This window comes from Centroberyx gerrardi, unplaced genomic scaffold, assembly GCF_048128805.1.
Source record: "Centroberyx gerrardi isolate f3 unplaced genomic scaffold, fCenGer3.hap1.cur.20231027 Scaffold_195, whole genome shotgun sequence".
Taxonomy (NCBI): domain Eukaryota; kingdom Metazoa; phylum Chordata; class Actinopteri; order Beryciformes; family Berycidae; genus Centroberyx; species Centroberyx gerrardi.
In genome coordinates, this window is record NW_027605378.1 from 1 (window position 1) to 19,434 (window position 19,434).

General features: G+C 41.3%; 1 protein-coding gene and 1 non-coding gene across 2 annotated transcripts; one reads left to right on the top strand and one right to left on the bottom strand.

Moving 5' to 3' along the window:
• The first annotated feature begins 709 nt into the window (after positions 1-709).
• Positions 710-7,038, top strand: LOC139923231 (U11/U12 small nuclear ribonucleoprotein 48 kDa protein). The gene is made up of 9 exons (XM_071913954.2): positions 710-936; positions 2,092-2,205; positions 2,614-2,674; positions 2,964-3,044; positions 4,379-4,564; positions 5,123-5,244; positions 6,102-6,211; positions 6,349-6,465; positions 6,801-7,038. Exons 1-9 carry the CDS (start codon positions 781-783, stop codon positions 6,880-6,882), a joined length of 1,029 nt encoding a protein of 342 aa, XP_071770055.2. The 5' UTR covers positions 710-780; the 3' UTR covers positions 6,883-7,038.
• A 7,946-nt stretch (positions 7,039-14,984) lies between these two features.
• On the bottom strand, positions 14,985-15,056 carry trnap-cgg (transfer RNA proline (anticodon CGG)). Its single transcript has one exon. It is a non-coding gene; the product is annotated as a tRNA-Pro (tRNA).
• Positions 15,057-19,434: the final 4,378 nt, after the last annotated feature.

The following is a 19,434-nucleotide window of genomic DNA, read 5'->3' on the forward strand; positions in this document are numbered from 1 at the left end:
AAAAGAACAAATGTAATTCATCTTTTAATCCATTGTTTTACACAAGCTTTACGACAGAAAATAAAATAAATACAAGTCTTAAGTTAACTGCTTTTACTGACCCTTCATGTTTATCATCAATTGATCAATTGATCATCAGAGAGTGGACTTCAACTTCCAGCATGCAATGCCACTTTGTTGGTTGTACATCATCAACCCACTGCAATAGGCCTACATAGCCAAAATGGTCCTGGGCTATATGAGAGCTAAAGTGAGACGCGATGTTGATCACATCAGTGTACCGATACTGCTTGTTTTACTACATATAGTTTTTATTTAATTATTTTTTTTTCTCTCTTGTACCTCTGTACTGAGTTTTTGCTTTGTGTCTTTGTCTCATTTAAGCACAATGTTAATGCTGTCAGTTTTGTTTTCAACCTGACTTATTGTACTTTATTGAAAATTTTAAAAAAGCATTAAAAAAAACATCAGTGTAATAAAAATGGCCGCCACTTGGATAAAAAAATAAAAATAAAAAAACAGCTGCCTTTCTTTATCTGCTGTCTTACATACTGCCTTCACGAAAGAAACGAAAACACAACAATAAACGACTCGGGCTAAACATCAGATTAGTGGACTACAACTACCAGCATGCATTGCTATCGCTTTGCCTCCCAGGACCGTACGTTCTACGTCATCACCACGCGCTAGTACAGACGCAGAACGGCAACAGCGATGCAGCGAAGATGCCGAGAGTAATTCGGGCCAAATTCTCCCTTAATTTGGACGAGAAAACCCAACATGTGTGATTCTCCTGACTCTGCGGAGACACGGACTGTCCAGGAGCGGCTGGAGCGGCTGCAGGAGCTCACAGACTTCACAGAAACCTGCAAGAATCAGCTAAACGACATTTTCCAAAAACTGGGATGGTCGCAAGAATACAGAGAATCCTCTCAGGTAAGCTAACCTTAAACCTTAAACCTTAAACCTTAAACCTTAAACCTATCAGGATGTTGACTGGATTACAACAGTGGATCTATTTTATCTTAGTGCTATCCTAGATACATTTAAGGAAAATCTCCCTTTTCTCTGTTTGCCGAGCCGCAAACCTCAGTCAGGAAAACTGTACATTTAATTTTTGCAGTGTCCACCAGTGTGTTATGTTCATCTCAGTTATTTCTGTGCAACTTACTTGTTTAAGGCAAGGCAGCTTTATTTGTACAGCACATTTCATACACTGAGGCAATTCAAAGTGCTTTACAGAAGTAATACAGTAAAGGTAAAAAAAAATTACAATTAAAAAGTGCAAAAGTACAGACAAGAGATCCACAAGATAAAAGACTTAAAAAATAAACTAGTGCAGTTCAAGTTTAACACAGAACACAACCGTCAATTTCAACACTAGAACATATTAAATAGGCATTAACTAGGCTAATCTATGTCTTGTATCAGGAATTGCAACCATATGCAATATGATATGAAACATATCAATATGAAAAATGTGAACAACTATATGAATTTACACATATAAGTTATGCATGGTGTGCAAAATGACAGCTGTAGAGCATACTGTGACAAAGACCATAGGAAACACGAGAATATATACAGTATGAAAATAAATGAAAACAAATGAAAATGAAAACACAGAGCTAAATGCAATATATAACAAATGAGAAAATGTGAGAATATGGAAAAAAAAAGTATGTGAATTTACACCATAAATATAGGATGTGTAAAATGTGCATTGTTGATGTAATCATATGTGCAGATACATACAGACCATACATACAGTACTGTGCAAAAGTCTTAGGTACATGTAAAAAAAAATCCATAAAGCGAAGAAGATGCTTTCAAAAATAATGAAATGAAAAGCTTATAAATATCAAAAAATGTACTATAAAGAGAAGTCCACTGACACACTAATGCAGGAAACAAACATCTAAGACAAAATTTATATAAAAAATCTAGGGTGCCTAAGACTTTTGCACAGTACTGTACACACAAAAAGTGTCTCTAGATAATTAGATGTCAGTTGTAAAGAAATAAAAAACGGTTTGCATTTGTTTCCCTGCTGTGTGTGTGTGTGTGTGTGTGTGTGTGTGTGTGTTTCAGGAGGAGATGGAGCAGTGTCCCTTCGACCCCGACCACAGAGTGCCGGCCCGGAGCCTGGAGAGACACAAAGCCTCCTGCAGGCTCAGGAGGATGGGCTACTCACCTGAGGAACAGGTAACACACACACACACACACACACACACACACACACAAGCTAATTAAACGATGACAGATTGTTTTGTCTCTGTCATGAATCTATTCGGCAAGGGTGGGGAGTCACACACTTAAAGTCACACTGAAATCAATATAGGATTTTTCATCTTTTTCTCACTATCATATCATACACCTATTTGACAATTTATGCCAAAAAAAGTCTTATTGTGGTTTTTTTTTGTGTGTTTTTATATCAAAGTAATGACTTCATTGTGTACCAGGAGGTGTAAATAAAAATTCCAACCAATAAAATCATCACAGCTATTTGAACAACCCCCTCCAGGATGTACATCAGAGTTAACACACCGCCATGCCGTTATTTTGCTGTATCATAAGTGTCCACTAAAAGCTGTGTCACCTCCTCTGCAGGCGGAGATGTGCGACCCGTCTGTGTGTTATGAGAACAGCAGCGTCAGCAGCTTCACAATGGGTGAGTTGTTCCTGATAACTGAAGCTAGCACTGTCCGCAACTCTCATGTCCCAAAGGTCCCTAACTCTCAATATGTTGGAAAATCTCCATGTTTTTGAGATTTCTGTGACTACAGTTGCAGAAAAAATACTTTAAAAGGTAATTTCAAGACAAGTTTTGACTTCCTGAAGTCTTTGTGCTTGAAGAGTTTATGCTTTTAATGGGAAAAGGAACAATAAAAATGCCCGTCTGTGCCTGAAATATGGAGTGTCATCTGTCCTGTTCTCACCGAGTCGTTCTCTCCGTCCAGACAAAGACACGCAGCACCGGGCGATTCTGCAAGCGAGATCTGCTGCTCCGCTGATGAGGATGGAAGGAGTCTTCTGGCAAGGTAGCAGCTCGTTTTAGGACAGTTCAATACAAAACTTAAGCTGTAGGGAACACAGACTCTTGGGTCAGGATGGCACATGAACTTTTATTTTTGCATGCAATTGCAAAGGCAGTCCACTAGATGTCACTAGAGAGCCATCTGGTTCTAAGCCTGTTTGGTTTGAAACGTCTAAATCCCTCATCCATCTTCACCACCCCCATCTTTTATTAAACCTCTAACAAGAAGATTCTCTAATTAGTAGAATACGTGTAATTTCCATTCAGCTTTTCTATAATATCTCATTCAGCTGATGTGTGTAATCCGTGTGTGTGTGTTGTGTTCTGTTTCCAGCGGCAGGGTGAGTATTAGAGGAGCTGGGCTCTAGAAAGTTCTGCTGCTCTGGTTCAGGCTTGCCTGATTACGTGCAGTATCCTTTAACGCCATATCCTTTCAAACCACAGGGCTGTGTGGGTGGACACACACTCAGACACACACACTCAGACACACACACACACTTTTCCCTTTACGTGTTGGGGAAAGGCCTCATACTTTCAGAGATTTGCAAGACAACGTCAGTTTGAAATCAGTTTGAATAATAATAATAAACTTTATTTTTATGGCTCTTTTCAAAACAAAGGGCTTTACACTGAATGTACAAAATATTAGGGCCACTTCACTTTTCATGAAGTAGACTGATGAGGTGATTCCAGGTAAAAGACATGATGCCTTATTGATTTCCCTTATTAAATCTGTACCAATCACAAAGGAGGAGATGTAGATAAAGAGAAGCAGATGAGTTAGAGAAGGACTTTACTGTGGATTGTGCAACTCAGCATCAGGAAGGTGTTTCTAATATTTTGTACGTTCAGGCTCTGATTTGCTGAAGCCTTTAGTGAGTGCAAAAACTTTAAGCGTGTGCAAAACCAGTGCTCTAACGCCTGATTGGTCAAGTGGTTTGTCTTAAACCAATCACAAGTCTTAATGTTGACTTTGCACATACTGAATATTTTTTGCGCCTGTTGAAGGCTTTTAGTTAGATCCTCTGTGAATAAAACAGCTGCAAAAGAAATGTAGTAAATGCAAACATTGCAGAGAGGAGAAAAAACAAAAGAGAAAGAGCGTATTAGACTACAAACAAATCAGTAAAATTGCAAAATCTTAATGTTGGCAGATGAAATCCATGCAAAGACAAGGTGTGTTTGAGTTGAGTCAGAGTAAAATGATTGAATGTTTTTGAATGAACAATGTGGCGGGTGTGTGAGAGAGCCAGAGGTGTGTGTGTGTGTGTGTGTGTGTGTGTGTGTGTTTTAACCTAGCGTTCCCCCAGTGTGTAAAGCCTCTCTGGTCCTCTCCAGGTCAGTACTCGGGTCAGCCTGTTGACGTCCCTCAGAGCCACAAGCGGGCGGTGTGTGACCTCACTGTGGCCGACCGGCTGGCTCTGTACGATCATGTGACCGGCGCCACCGGCCAGCAGGGGGACCAGACCGCTCCGACCGGCAACGAGGATCTGTACGTCGACCTGGTGGCCAAGCTGAAAAAAGGTGAGGCGGGTCGGCTTCTGGTAGCTCTTTTCCTGGGAAAAATCCTCTGCCGCACAGGAAGTGATGCGTTTTACGTTTGCAGTTTGTTTGGAATCAACAGAAGAAGAAGAAGTGGGTAGTTAGCATGAGCAGTGATAGCCACCATGGCTGAACAGACAGAGAAAAGAGAAACTCAAACTGCATCAACAGGAAATCCAAGCTTTAATTTGAAAAACAACTGTTAGGAGGTAGGAAGTACCTTGAATGCAAACTGCATCAACAGAAAATCCAAGCTCCGCCCACACTGTTTGATTGACAGGTGATCTCTGGGAAGTGCAGTGCAGAAACACCACAGTGAGGCTGAGGGACAAAGATGGAGACTAAATAAAAAACACTTTGGATCTTGTGTATTACCACTTGAATCAGTAAATTATGAATGTCAGAAGGCCAATATGACTAAATATTGGTTGTCAGATTATCTGCAAATAAAAACACAAAGAAACAAGGAAACAAAGACCTCCACTTAAAGGTGTGTGTGTGTGTGTGTGTGTGTGTGTGTGTGTGTGTGCGTGTGTGCAGGTGAAGAGCAGAATGAGCCCAAGTCTCACCTGGAGCTGATGGCAGAGATGAGGGACTACAAGAGGCGGCGTCAGTCCTACAGAGCCAAGAACGTCCACATCACCAAGAAGTCCTACACCGAGGTACAAGACTAGCTGCACACACACACACACACACACACACACACACACACACACACACAGAGCAAGGAGTCACATGAGAATTTTAGGGTGCGATCACAGCTACAGTTGGTTGTCTTTGGTTCGAACCATAGTGATAAAGTTGACTTTGTTACATTTCTGTATTTGGTTCACTAAGGTTCACTCTAACCAATTACAAGAGAACCAGGGCTTGTAAACAAAAGTCACATGACTCACAGTGAGCTCGTTTATTGGAGTTTCAGTTTTTCTGGATGGACAGATTCGTCTCCGTCCGTTCAACCAATCAGAGGCGTTCCCTTGTAAAAACTAGCGGCGAACACAGAGACGACGTTCCGACCAAAACAAAGATAAAGCAGAGAAAGCCTGGTGGAGCGTTGGGATGACTTTTTTTTAAACAACTTTATTTACATTTTCACAATACAAAATATATTCAAGTTGGAATATGGTTACATGTACATACTGACTTATCACCCCCCACCCCACTCTAACGTAAACACCCACCCCCACCCACATCCAGCTCAGTTTATGATTGAATTTATACAGTAGAGTCTGTTTCTTCTGTTTTCTATCAAGCAGCTCTGTTATTTATTTATTTATTTTAAGATTTATTTGGCAGGGACAGTACACATCAATCAACATTTTAGTTCACACTTCAATGTAAATGTGTCAGAGTTAGCCAAGAGGCTAATTTACAAGTTATGAGCAAAGCTTCCTGTTCTTCTGCCTCGCCGCCATGTTGACGCTCAAAACAAACCCAACACACACACATCTATCCGTCAGTAAATCCTGTCTGTCTTCTGACGGATCAGCCGTCTAACTTCCTGTCTGATGCCCTGCAGGTGATTCGGGAGGTGATCGACGTTCACTCTGGAGAGCTGTCCAGGCAGTGGAGAGAGGAGGAGAGGGAGGAGGAGCAGGAGGAGAGGAGAGCCGGGCGCTCCTCCCACAGGTACAGCAAGCGCCGTGACCTCTGACCCCGATCTAGGAACTGAAGCTCATTCTACGATACGTTACGATCGTTATAAGTCGCTCCGGATAAGATCGACAAAAGCACCGACGACCGACTGTGTGATTTTTGTCTGTCAGGCGGCGGTCGGGTGAAAGGCGGTCGCCGTCCTCGGAGTCCCCGCACTCCCACAGCAGACGCCACCGCAGCCGGGAGCGAAGCCAAGAGAGGGAGAGCAAGAAGAAGAAGAAGAAGAGGTGAGATATACATTATCTGGAGTGACGGGAGGAAGATAAAGTCACTGAGATACATGAATAATACAGGAGACACAGGACGGTTTTTCACTTTTCCTCCTGTCTTCACATCGCTGCTCTCTGTCCCGTCCACTCCTTAATATTGTCTGTTTGTAATGTTGGTGATACAGATTTTTTTGTTTGTTTTACTGTCAAACATATCTGTCTGTCTATCTTATCTATTGGTCTTGCCTATAGAACAATTGTAGATATGTGAGTCTTTTTAGGTGTCAAAATTATGTTGCGAAATAGAGGCTTTTATTTTGAAATGCAGAAATTTACCATGTGGGCCTTCGCAGGGATTCCCGTTCCCCTGACGAGCGGCACCGCGACCGAAAGAAGAAGAAGAAGAAGAAAGAGGAGAAAGAGAAGGAGAAGTGAAAGTCCTGGATCAGCAGCTTGGAGCACGGATAAGACGAGGGTCAAAGGTCGCCGTGGCCTCAGTCGCCATGATGTGGAAACTCTTGACATTTTAAGTTTACAAACTTGGGGAGTTTTGGACCCGGCTGATAAATTCATGTGAATAAAGTTTTGAGAACCCAAGTGATTCCCAGTTCCTGGGGAAGTTCATGTTTCCCACTTTCTTTTTAAATGTCACATTACGTTAGTAAGAGATCTGTTGGTTTCTTAGTCATTCTTGGCATCAGAGTGTTAGTATAGTAAGTATTAGGAATATACTGATATATCAGCAGACGGTATCGGCCAATATCAGCTTTAAAAAGCAATATCGGTATCGGGCCAATATTATTTTTACTGCCAATATTTGGCCGATTGTGGAACTGGCATTTTTGTGACCTGTTTTTCTGGGAGTGTGTCACTTATTTAACTGTCAAATGATGGTCTTCTGTTTAAAAACCACTTCATTATCTTCAGACAGGCCTGTCTGAAACGTTGAACCTGTTTTGCACCGGTATTTATACTAAAATTCTTCTAAAAATGCATATCAATATCGGTATCGGCTGATATGGATGGGAACATAACGGATATCGTATCGACCTCAAAAAACCATATCGGTGTTAAAGGAATAGTTTGGTATTCTGAGCCCTGGGAACCAAATAACATGTTTTCTGTCATGATCCCTATTAAAATAAGATAACACTTTATTAATCCCCTTGGGGAAATTCTAGAAACCATAATTAGTAGTAGCACCTTAATTAGCATATTCGTAGAAACCAGAACTGCTCTAGCCGCCCGCTCCGCCTGTCCGGTAACACCGGGCGGCCCCCTCCCACTCTGCTGCAGCAGAAACCTCGGGGCGTACGGGACGGTCTTTGACAACTATGATAAACGTTGATTTTCAAAACACGACGCTCACAGTAGAATCACACCGGTGTCAGTTTGTTATCTTGAAGAAAATTTAAAGAAACCGAGCTTTCTGTCAGCAGTTATTTTTGGATTCTTCTGGCTCTCGATGCTTACACCGGTTTAGAAGGTAGTGCGTCTCTGAGAAAAAATAGTTCCTATCCAGCTAGAACACAACTATTGACAGAAAGCTCGTTTTTATTTTTTACAATTTTACAAGAGTAGGAGGGGGCCGCCCGGTGTTACCAGACGGGCGGAGCAGGCGGCTAGCGAAGTTCTGGTTTCTATAATAGGGAAATTATGACGGATTATGACAGAAAACATGTTATTTGGTCCCAGGGTTCAGAATACCAAACTATTCCTTTAAGCATTAGTAATTTTCTTTTTTTTGTTTTTAATCCGCACTGGGCGAGATTTTAAAATCCAGCCGTTTTATCAACTTAATGGGTAACATTACAGCTGTACGTTGTAAACATACACAACACACAAAGAAGTCTCTGTTTGGATTTCTCAGTACTGATGACATTAGATAAACTCCCTGAGTCACTGGGGGGGTTTTCCCTCCAGATCCCCAGTTTCAATCCTCTGTTAATCTGAGAAACTCTTCTAGTGAATTCAGTTCATTTCCTTTTTCCAAAGCAGAAACAACTGACAAGACTTTCTGTTTTGTCTTGTTCTGTTTTGAATATTAGATCACATGTATTTATTTCCACAGAAAGCTGACAGTCCCTGTAATGTTATGATAGTGAAGTGTAGAACCCGGTGTTAGATCTGTACTTTATTTCAACAGAGACACAGTCAGATCTGTGCTGCTGTCTGACTGCTGGCCTCACCGTGGCATTTTTCAATACTAATACTGATTCTAAAGCAATTCTGTTTTCAACACCGTTCTTTGTTGAATGCAAACTCATTGCACTACGCAACAGGGAAATGATTTGCTGTTACACATTTGCACGTGACTTCTGCTTTCCTAAACAGAGTCAAATGATATCCTCAAGAAAACCGCCCATATAATTAAAAAAAACCCTCAAGTTCTCATTATATTGAAGCTTTTTGATGCTTTAAAATACCTTTTGTTGCCCAGAAGTCCAAATATATACCAAGAAATGGAGGGTTTCATTCCAAAATAATATGTATCCATTTTTAGGGGGGGAAACCCTACATGCAGGGCTCCTACGCTGGTCTGGAAAGTTTGGAAATGTGTGGAAAAATAATTTAGTAATTTAAGTTAAGTTTGGAAGTTTGGAAATTGCACAAATGGAATTTTGATATCCGAAATTTACCAGAAACTATTTGAAAACATAACTAATTCTCTCCTCTAAAAATGAACTATTTTATAAGCAATGTCTTGATGACAAGAACAAACACTACTAACCCATAATGTGCTGAACTTTAATGCCAGCAGGCAATATGGGACAGTCATTTTTTATACTGTATCTCATTTTAGAACCAAACTCTTCAAATTGTTTCCATCGGGTTTCATTTTTTAAAACCCAGTCCTAATCCTCACTTCATACAGTTATTTGTCTGACAATCTCCTGAATAATGCAGTGTGGTCTGGACAGGCTCCGCCCACTTCTGCCTGACCCGCTGGGCGGTTTTCAACTACAGACCGTCAGGAATGTTGGACAGGAGTGTCATAGCTGGCACACTTTTACCACCGGGTCAAAGGTCACAGGAGGTCAGGCTTGATGCTGCTGGGAGTCTGAAAACCTTTAAACAGACATGGAAGTTAGGAATTGGGTTTTTAAAATTATGGGAAAGTTGATTTAAAGTATTTGATTCCAAAATGCCATATATCCATTTTGGGAAAAGTTTGGTGCCTGAAATTTATCAGTCACTATTTGGAAACTACAGAGGATTATTTTCTCTAAAACAACCATTTTATAAGTGAAAGCATTATGATGACTGATGATTTTAGTAGAAACCTGTAATCTGCTCCTGACATCAGTCACTTAGTAAGAGAAACATGTCAGGCTTTTGAAATGATGATTTGATTTAATTTGACAAATAGAGAAATGCATGAAAAAAAACAACAATTGTTATATATTTGACCGCAGAGGAAAGCAGAAGAATATCTGCACATAAAACACTTTTACGTTGTCGTCGTCAATAGAAGACAAAATAATCAAACATACAGCAACAATAACTGGACATACAACACAAAACACAATAAAAAATAAGATCTCATTTTGTAATGAATCTTCATACTGTATATATCCAAATATTTTTGGAAGTGTAATGGAAATGTGTTGAACATGGAGCCTGGCTGCTGGTCATTCTGAAGGAATAATAAACCAAATCTAATTTCCTGGTTAGAAAACTCCGAGGTCAGAAAGCTGCAGCAGCCAAAACAAAACCTGTGACACTGAGATCAGCTCATAAACTCTGAAATTGATATGTGATGGACTATGGAAAAGTCACATATATATATATATACTGTATGTACCACTATCTATCCTGTCATTTTCTCTGATTCTTCTTTCTTCAGTTCCATTCCTCTCAGTTCAGATCTAAGATGTTCAGTTCAGTCCAGTTGAATTCAGTCCAGTTGAATTCAGTCCAGTTTCTGTCCATGTGTCTTGTTGATAGTCGTGATCAGGTGTGTTAGACATGTTTTTAACAAAAACCCATCTAGGGACAAACATTGCAAATTAACTCATGTTATAAATGTTATGTGACATCAGACTATTATTTTTTAAACGCTCTTTGTCGATCTATCTATCTGTCCCTATTACTACAAATAATCATTTTGCAATTATTTTTTACAGATTTTTTTATATTTTAGATTTTTCTGCAAACAAGAAACATTTTAAATAAAAAACTGAGATGTTGTTGCTCAAGTGTTGAAAGTTTGATATGAAAGTTGTTTTTTTTTTTATCATGTGCAATTTAATTTATCGATGAGTTCAGCACCAGAACACCATGTTTAGGATCCATTAAGAAATAATACAATTATTGCTGCCTCTTGTGATTTGGAAATTGAGGTCGTTCATATTGTGATTTTCTATTTTTTTTTACTTGTACAATAACCGAGGCTTGAGATCAGGCCTTCCTAGATATAAAATCATATCAGAAATTATTTTTTTTTATCTTGGACACACAAGTATCCATCTCTCTCTCTCTCTCTCTCTCTCTCTCTCTCTTTCTCTCTCTCTCTCTCTCTCTCTCTCTCTCTCTCTCTCTCTCTCTCTCTCTCTCTCTCTCTCTCTCTCTCTCTCTCTCTCTCTCTCTCTCTCTCTCTCTCTCTCTCTCTGCTGATGCTGGGTGCGGACTCAGGTATTTCTCACCCTGTCGAGGAGGAGAAGAAGAAGTAGAAGAAGAAGAAGAAAATCCTGTTAGTGCCTGGGAACCTGAGGGATCCTGGAGAGACAGAGAGAGAGGAGAGAGAGAGAGAGAGAGAGAGAGAGAGAGAGAGCAGTGGGGAACCAGCAGAGTGATAATGCAGTAAGGAGATCTGCTCAGGGAAAGAAAAATCAGGTGGTTTTCTTCAGTCTGTGTTTCTAAAGGCCCTGGGAGCGTCCTTCACCCCGGCAGGAAGGATCTGGATCTGGACTGAGCGGACGGACCACAGCGGCATCATGGGAGCCTCCGGCGTCCAGGTAGGAAGGAGCGATGTGTGTGTCGGCTTCTGCCCCGGGCTCCTGCAGGGGGGTTTGGGGCAGGCGAGCGTCGGTTTGGACCCCCGACACCCAGGAGGGGTTCTGGTTCAGTTGAGGTGAATGGGACTGAATGGAGATGAGGATTTATTTTGCAGCTGGCAGGAACTCAAAATTAAAAAATAGTTGTTGTTTGGATCAGTTGTTGTTCCAGGATCAGTTGTAGACATTTTACTGTGGAAGTCAGTGGAGAAATTGGACAGGAAAACCCTGAGGAACAGTGACAGCATGTGTCCTGCATGGGTTTTGCAGAGGTTTGGTTTCCCCCTCTGCTGAACGGAGACCCCCGTCCTGCAGTGGATTCTGGTTCAGTTGTATCAGATGGGACTGAATGAAAGTTCATGATTTATATTGCAGCTGAATTAGTGTGCACAGTAAAGGTATGGAGCAATAGGGTGTGTAGGGCTTTTCTATTCTACTCTATTACTTTGACATCTTCCAGGATCAGTTGTAGACATTTTACTGTGGAAGTCAATGAAGAAATTGGACAGACAAACCCTGAGGAACAGCAGCAGGGTCTGCAGACTTCCATCACCTGGGACCCTGCAGAGGTTTTGGGGCTGGTTAGTCTTGGTTTGGCCTCCTGCTGAATGGAGGCACCGGTCCAGCAGTGGATTCTGGTTGAGTTGTAGTATATGGGAGGGAATGGAGATGATGATTTATAATGGCACTGGCAGGAACTGAGTTGAATTTGAGTGAGGTTTGAGTTTATTTCTTTTCCAGGCTTTTTTGTAGGTTGGTTTGCAGAGAAAGTGAGCCTTTCTTCTATAAAGTAGGTTGGACTTTGATATAATTCAGCTCCATGCCTCAGTACTGTTATACTCTAGTATGCTGAGAAATGTCTGGATTTATGCATTTACAGTGACATTTTCAGCAATGGAGGACAAGTTTTAAAGTAGTTGCTTTTTGGGAATCGTCTGTTTTACCTGACAAGACTCACCTGAGGAACTCTGACCAGGCTAGATCATCTTCTTCACCCAGTTAATTGTAGTTAAGGAGAAACCCGATCTGTTTTCATGTCGGTCTTAACTGCACAAAACAAACTCTTCTTCTCTCTCTTCTGTCATGTTTCCTGGAAGCGGTTTGATATGAAGCTGCGAGTGTAGATGAAGAGAGTTTCACCTCTCTGCCCCGGGGGGCCTGCAGGTCAGGACGATGGGTTCGTTCTGATCGCAGGAGGCTCCGCCCACCTCCGCCCGTCACAGACCACTCTGCTTCACACACACCTGACAGACTCACCTGGTGGGCGTGTTTACCGAGAGTAAACCAGGTCTGGCCTAAGACCTGAGGATCAGAACGCATGAAGAAAGTTAAAGTGAAATTCTCTAAAATCTTGCCTTAGATGACTGGAAGAGCATTTCATGGATAATATCCAATGTGTGCAGAATTATGACGAAAATGTAAAATGTTTAATATAGGAACAGCAGAGTGAAAATTTCAGCCAGCTCAAATAAACACAGTTCAATGATCTTAAATCTTTTCACAGTATCAATAAATAGATATTCACAATAGAATATAAAAAGCATTTTGATCTAACTGAGAACATGTTAAAATACATCAAATCACTGTAGTAGGCCACTTCAAGATACACTGGAAAAAATGGCAACCTGTCCAGTGATTTTACGAAGTCATTTCCAGACCTATCAGCTTATTTCATGATATTTTTAGTCAAATTCTCTCACTGCACTGACAGATAATCTGCTGGTTTCATTAAATTTCACTTGATTCATGCCAATATGACTTCTTTCAAGAAATCATCATAAAACTTATTGAAAAAAATCTGGAAACAAGAAACTTTCTCTAAGACAATTTCACTTTTACCAAGTAAATGTCCTGAAACAAGTTACATTCTCCTGCAAAAAAAAAGTTACATTTGTTGAAACCGGTAAAATTATCTGCCAGTGCAGTGAGATGATTTCACAAAAAAAAAAAAATCCTAAAAGAAGCTTGATAAGTCTGGAGACAAGATAAAATAACTTAACAAGTCTGTCAGTTTTTTTGCAGTGTAACATCACTGGACTAAAAAACTGCACCATGGACAATAAACTGCTGTTTTGAATTTAAGAATTTCAGCTTTCAAAATGTCTCTCTATGATTTTTCCAAGACCCAATTTCTGTACAAAGATTTTCCAAATCACACAAGGAAATAGTGTTTACAACTATATTTACTGAGGGCTTCTTGGCCTTCTCTGAAACCATCCAAACCCACCGGTCTCTCCACTGTGTTTCTGTCTCTGTGGGAATCTTCTGGAATGTGAGAAGAGTCTGAGAAGAAGCTCGGCGGTTTCTTCCTGACAAAGAAACCTCTCAGTCCGCTTTCTCACCCAGAGACCAGCAGACCTCAGATCAGTCCTGAGGCTTCACACCGAGGCTGGGAGGAACCAATTACAATTATTGTTTTTTATGATCGAATATTTATTTCATTTCTTTACTGGGTGTAGTGGCAATAAGTCTTCACATGTACATTACCAGTCAACAGTTTTGTCACACCACATTTTTCTTTTTTTTCTTTATTTTTTTTACTATTTTCCACATTTGAGAATAATAGTAAAGACATCAACACTATGAAATAACACAAATGGAATTACGCAGCGACCAAAAAAGTGTTAAACAAATCAAAACTATCTTATAAAAAAAAACAAATCTCAGTTTTTCTCATTCTCTTAAAGCCATTTTGATCTAAAGGCTTCTGCTTAAATGCTTGAAATTTGTTTCTTAGACAAATATAAATAGTGAAGTTGATCCTATGTATGAATTTTGTTCCAAAGCCTTTCCAGAGAGTAGAGCAGACTAACACACCAGCCACATCCAACACTTGGTGGTTGTTTCCCACTCTGAACTGGATCTACTATTAGCCTTGTCTTTGCTCAGTTATGACAGACATGAAATATCTGAAACAATTGTGATCTCTGTCACAAGTGGATGCAGAATGCTGCTGATCCTGTTTTCAGCCTGCTGTGTTTCCTCTGCAGGCGTCTCTCCTCTCCTGGCTGCTGGTGTTCATGCTGTGTTTCCTCTCCTCTCTCGGTCAGGACGAGCACTCTGGATACCACTCAGGTCTGAACACACTCGACACACTGAACACACTCAACACACTCAACACACTCAACACACTGCTGCTGCAACACAACTGTCTGAAAATCAAGTCTAATTCATTTACTTATGAACCTGTTTGCCACAAACAGCTTTAGAGAGCAACAAAAGGACAGAAAACAGTTCATTTAAAATGAGGAAAACAAGCAAGTTAATCAGAATGTATCACACCAACTGTGATTTGTTTGTTTTTCACTTATGTTAATATAATTATTCATTTGTTTGCTACATTTGTAGCGTAGCTTCGTTTCACAACACCAGCCAGGTGTGCATTGGCATACAACTTAGCTCCCTAGCCGTCTGCAGCTCCGTGATTTCTGTCTGACTTGGGTTTCAGATTTAAGGGATTCAACCATCATGTGTATTAAACCTGAGAACACATGAACACAGCACAGTCTCTGTTCTCACTCAGCCAACCTAAAGTGAAGAGGGCTCGTCCGGGATTTGAACCCGGGACCTCTCGCACCCGAAGCGAGAATCATACCCCTAGACCAACGAGCCTGTTCCTGACAGCCAGAACACAGAAACCACAGTTCACTCTCTCTCTCTCTCTCTCTGTGTTAATGTGTGTGTGTGTGTGTGTGTGTGTGTGTGTGTGTGTGTGTGTGTGTATGTGCGTGCACAGGTGAGGAACACACCTATGAAGGCTCCTTGGTCGACCACTATGACAACTCAGCCTACCCTCATCCAGGTGAGTGACACAGCACTGTGCCTGTTTTTCACTGGTGAACTGGTAGTTTATGCCAGCCTTCTTCTATCTGTGTTGCTATTTGTTCACGAGAGTCGACTTGTGTGAGTCAGCAGTTACAACAGCCAACCTTTGACCTTTATTTAACCAGGACAGTCCCACTGAAATTAAGAATGTCAAGAATGTCAAGACAAACAGACAGAAATGTAATAATTAGACCAACAACATACAACAGTGTACAAAGTCAGAATATAGTCAGAATCCATAAAACAAGGAACTGCAAACTGTATGAACTTGAAATGCATTCAAACAAGATAAAAAATGGATATAGGCTGGATCACTGTTGAGTTAGAGCAGAGAGAGAGGAGCAGGACAGACAGGTATTTAGATGAAAATGTCACAGAAAACTAGAGACACTGAGAACTAGAAGTATAACCAGTAAAGTCGGAGTAAAGCCCCGGCCGTCTCCTCCGCCCGGCAGAATACCCGCCGGAGCCGACTCACAGCTACGGCGAGGAGCAGCAGCCGGAGGCGGAGGACTACGACCCGTACGGCCCCGCCCCCACCCAGGTCACCATGATCACAGAGGACGCGTATCCCTACGCCACCACCACCGAGGCCTACTACGCCAAGGAGGACACCATGACCACACAGGTGGGGGGGGGGGGTGTCACCTCAAACTAGTCTTGAGGTGATAATAAAGGATAAGTTTGGAAATTTTGGACCTATATATAATCTGTCTCTTTAATCCCTGTAGTTCCTGGACCCACAGACAGTCTTGTCTCCAGTCAGCTGTCAGCTGTTGCTGCAACAATGAGTCCAAACTGTTTGTCAGAATATCTCCAGAAAATCCAGTCTGTGAAAACGATATGTCGCTTGACTGACATATTTCTCTTCGCGGCCCGGAAAGCGGCGGCACCGCCCCGTTTCCACTCGTCTTCTACTGAACTCTACTGTTTACAATCTGACCCGACCGTCCAGAACTAGATCACTCCGCCGGGAACCGCCTTTCACCCCACAGCGCTCTGTGCTGCGGCAGAGAAAAATAGTTCTGTGATTTCCTGATCAGTGAAAGTTGCGTAACGGAGGAACTGAGTCTGTTTCCTCTCGACTCTGTGGAGACACAAACGGCTTTTCTGGAGATATTCTGACAAACAGTTTGGACTCGTTGTTGCAGCAAGAGGCAGCAGAGCTTCAACTGACAGCTGACTGGAGACAAGACTGTCTGTGGGTCCAACAACTACAGACAAGACTGTCTGTGGGTCCAACAACTACAGACAAGACTGTCTGTGGGTCCAACAACTACAGACAATACTGTCTGTGGGTCCAACAACTACAGGAGGAAGAGAGGGATTATATAGAGGAACAAAATCACTGAACATATCCTTTAAGGTCACTTGAGTTTTTTTTCAAGATTAAGATTAATGGTCCATGAGGAGAAATTGGATTATTGCAGCAGCAAAGAATAGGATATAGATGCAATAAATAATAGAAGTCATACAGCAAAGAATAAATGAAAAGTATAAAGTGATAATAAAGTGAAAGTATTGGAGATCAAAGATAAAAACATCCTCATCATGCTAATATAGAGGTTCTATTAGAAGGAATTCAGATTAGAGCCTGATAATGTAGAATATATTATTTTTATTTATTGTTATTTTAACAAGAAAAAAGTTGCATGTTGCAGATTTAATGTCCGATCCACAACAGCTTTTGAAGGGTGATTTGGTAAAACCGGGTCTGAGGAGACAGCAGTGTGTGTGTGTGGTCTCAGTGTTGCTCCTGCTGTGCTCCAGGTCCCGTATGAGTTTCCTCCAGCCGGACCGGACACCGACTCGTCCGAGGAGTCGGGGGGCGACGTGGCGCTGGGGGGGGAGGGGCCCACCGAGTGCGACTGTGAGCCCGGAGAGCCCGGATTCGCCGGCTTCGCGGGACCCAAGGTGCTCACCCATGACATCACATCACTAACTCTTCGTTCAGCAAACACAGTAAACACAGGAGTCTGGTGACAGGACTTATCACCAACCATTCTATTCTATTCTATTCTATTCTATTCTATTCTATTCTATTCACACTGGCTCCCTGTCTGTTACAGAATTCACTTCAAAACCCTTCTGTTTGTTTGGTGTAGTCTTGCGAGGCCAGACCCAAATCCACCATTTTACCCAAATCTAGCTTTGGATCAGGGAAACATCTTCCCCTTTTCCCCACAGTCAGTGCTTCCTGGTTGATCACAAGACTCCCACACTCATATTTCCATTGGCTCCACAAAATGTCAATCAGCGACACCAGTCACAGGGAGATGATGTCACCACTTGCGCCATTTTTGCTCTATATTAAACTAACTTAAACCTCTTTTGTCATGATTTGTCCTGGATCAGCTTTTAACCAGTAGATGCCAGTCAAACCTGAACACTAGCCTCTGTTTGGTTTCCCTTTAAAGTTTTTTTTTATTCACTGGCCTTCACTGTTTCTCACATATTCTGTTGAGCTCTATTCCTCTTATTTTGTGCTTTTCACCGTGCTTTTTATTTCCCTTTCATCTTAATTGTGCTGCTGGTGTTCCAGATTCTGCCTTCTTTTTTCTGTTTTGTAACACAGTTTTTTTTAAGTTTTTTTATTGGCTATCAGCAGCCTCAATACAAAAATATCTGTATCGGCCTTCAGAAGCCCAAATTACTGCACATATAGACAGGATACTGTACATGACACTCCACATACTGTTTATACATCTTGAGATTATGATTGAACAGCATTTGGAGGAAAACCTGGAAAACCATTTATTTTACAACCTTTTTTTTTATCAGACCCTGCTTGGGAACGGAGGTTGTTCAGTAGAAGTTTTCAGAAAACTGAAATGTGCTGAGTCTCCAGTCCAAAACTTATTCTGAAAAAGAAACATGCACTTTACACAGTCTGGTTGAACGTTGAAATGTGTTTAGCAGTATGTATCCACAAGGAAATAGATTATAAGTAAGTAAACAATTATATGTAGAATTTTGCATCTGCACATTTATTTGCTTGTTATGTCTGAATGTCATATTACTGATTGATTGATTACCTTTCTGTTCCTGTCAGGGCTCCAGAGGGCTGCAGGGTAAAACCGGTCAACCAGGAACTCAAGGCAGAGAGGTGAGCGGCTAACACACTAATACTGTGTGTTTATGAGTGATGAATATGAATAAACTTGAATACAAATAAGTGTAAAATGGACTGTGGGACTTTTCTTTGTGTTTCTCGTCTCCAGGGTTATAGAGGATTCAAGGGGGTTCCAGGAAGAGGAGGAGACACGGGACCAGTGGTGAGAAATTCATATTACAACACTGATATCTTAATACCACCTGTCATGATCACTGCTGGAAATGAGCAGATTTTAACAAGGGGGGAGGGGGGGGGGGGGGGGGGGGGGGTCTCTACTGGGAGATCCCCGCTGTCATCATCCAGAAAAACCAATATGAGCAATGTGATGCACCTGTGATGTAAAGCCTGCTGGATTAGTCAACTGTGTTTTCCTCACTCTGACTCTGCCAAGATGATACAGCTGAAAATAAATGATATGATCTCTGCTTGTAGAATATTATATTTAAACACTGGGCCTGTTTTCATAGAGAAAATCAAAGAAGGATACCTGATCTGTTCTTCCAGACTCCTTGTTGATCCTCCTTATTCTACTGAAAACTGTTCACAGTCCTACACTACTTCTCTAAGAGGCTTTATGAATATTGCCCTTTTTTACTTTTATGCCACATCACTATGAATTAGTGCAACAGGTAAGATGAAGCTCCGCCTGTTGGCCTCTGTTTCTGAAAAATCGCTGTTTCTCTGAATACTTTTTGTGCAGTGAATCCAGTTCAATGATACTTTCTACCATTACTGTAAATCACTAGCGCCTTATGGGCTATCAGCTGATGTGCATGGGTTACACACACACACACACACACACACACACACACACACACCTGTTAATCTCGGCCTAATATCTATCTCCTCACTTCAGAATGGAAGCAGTTATTGATTTATGCAAGTTATGACAGAGGAGAGAGAGGATTTATGATATTACATTGCAGAGGGAGATTAGACTGCATTTCCTTCGTCGTCAGGGTGAAGTTGAAGTGAAGTTGGGTTACGTTGCCTTGGAAACCAGTCAAACTTCTCTCTTGGTTTCTTAAATTTGGGTTATATTCCGCAGAC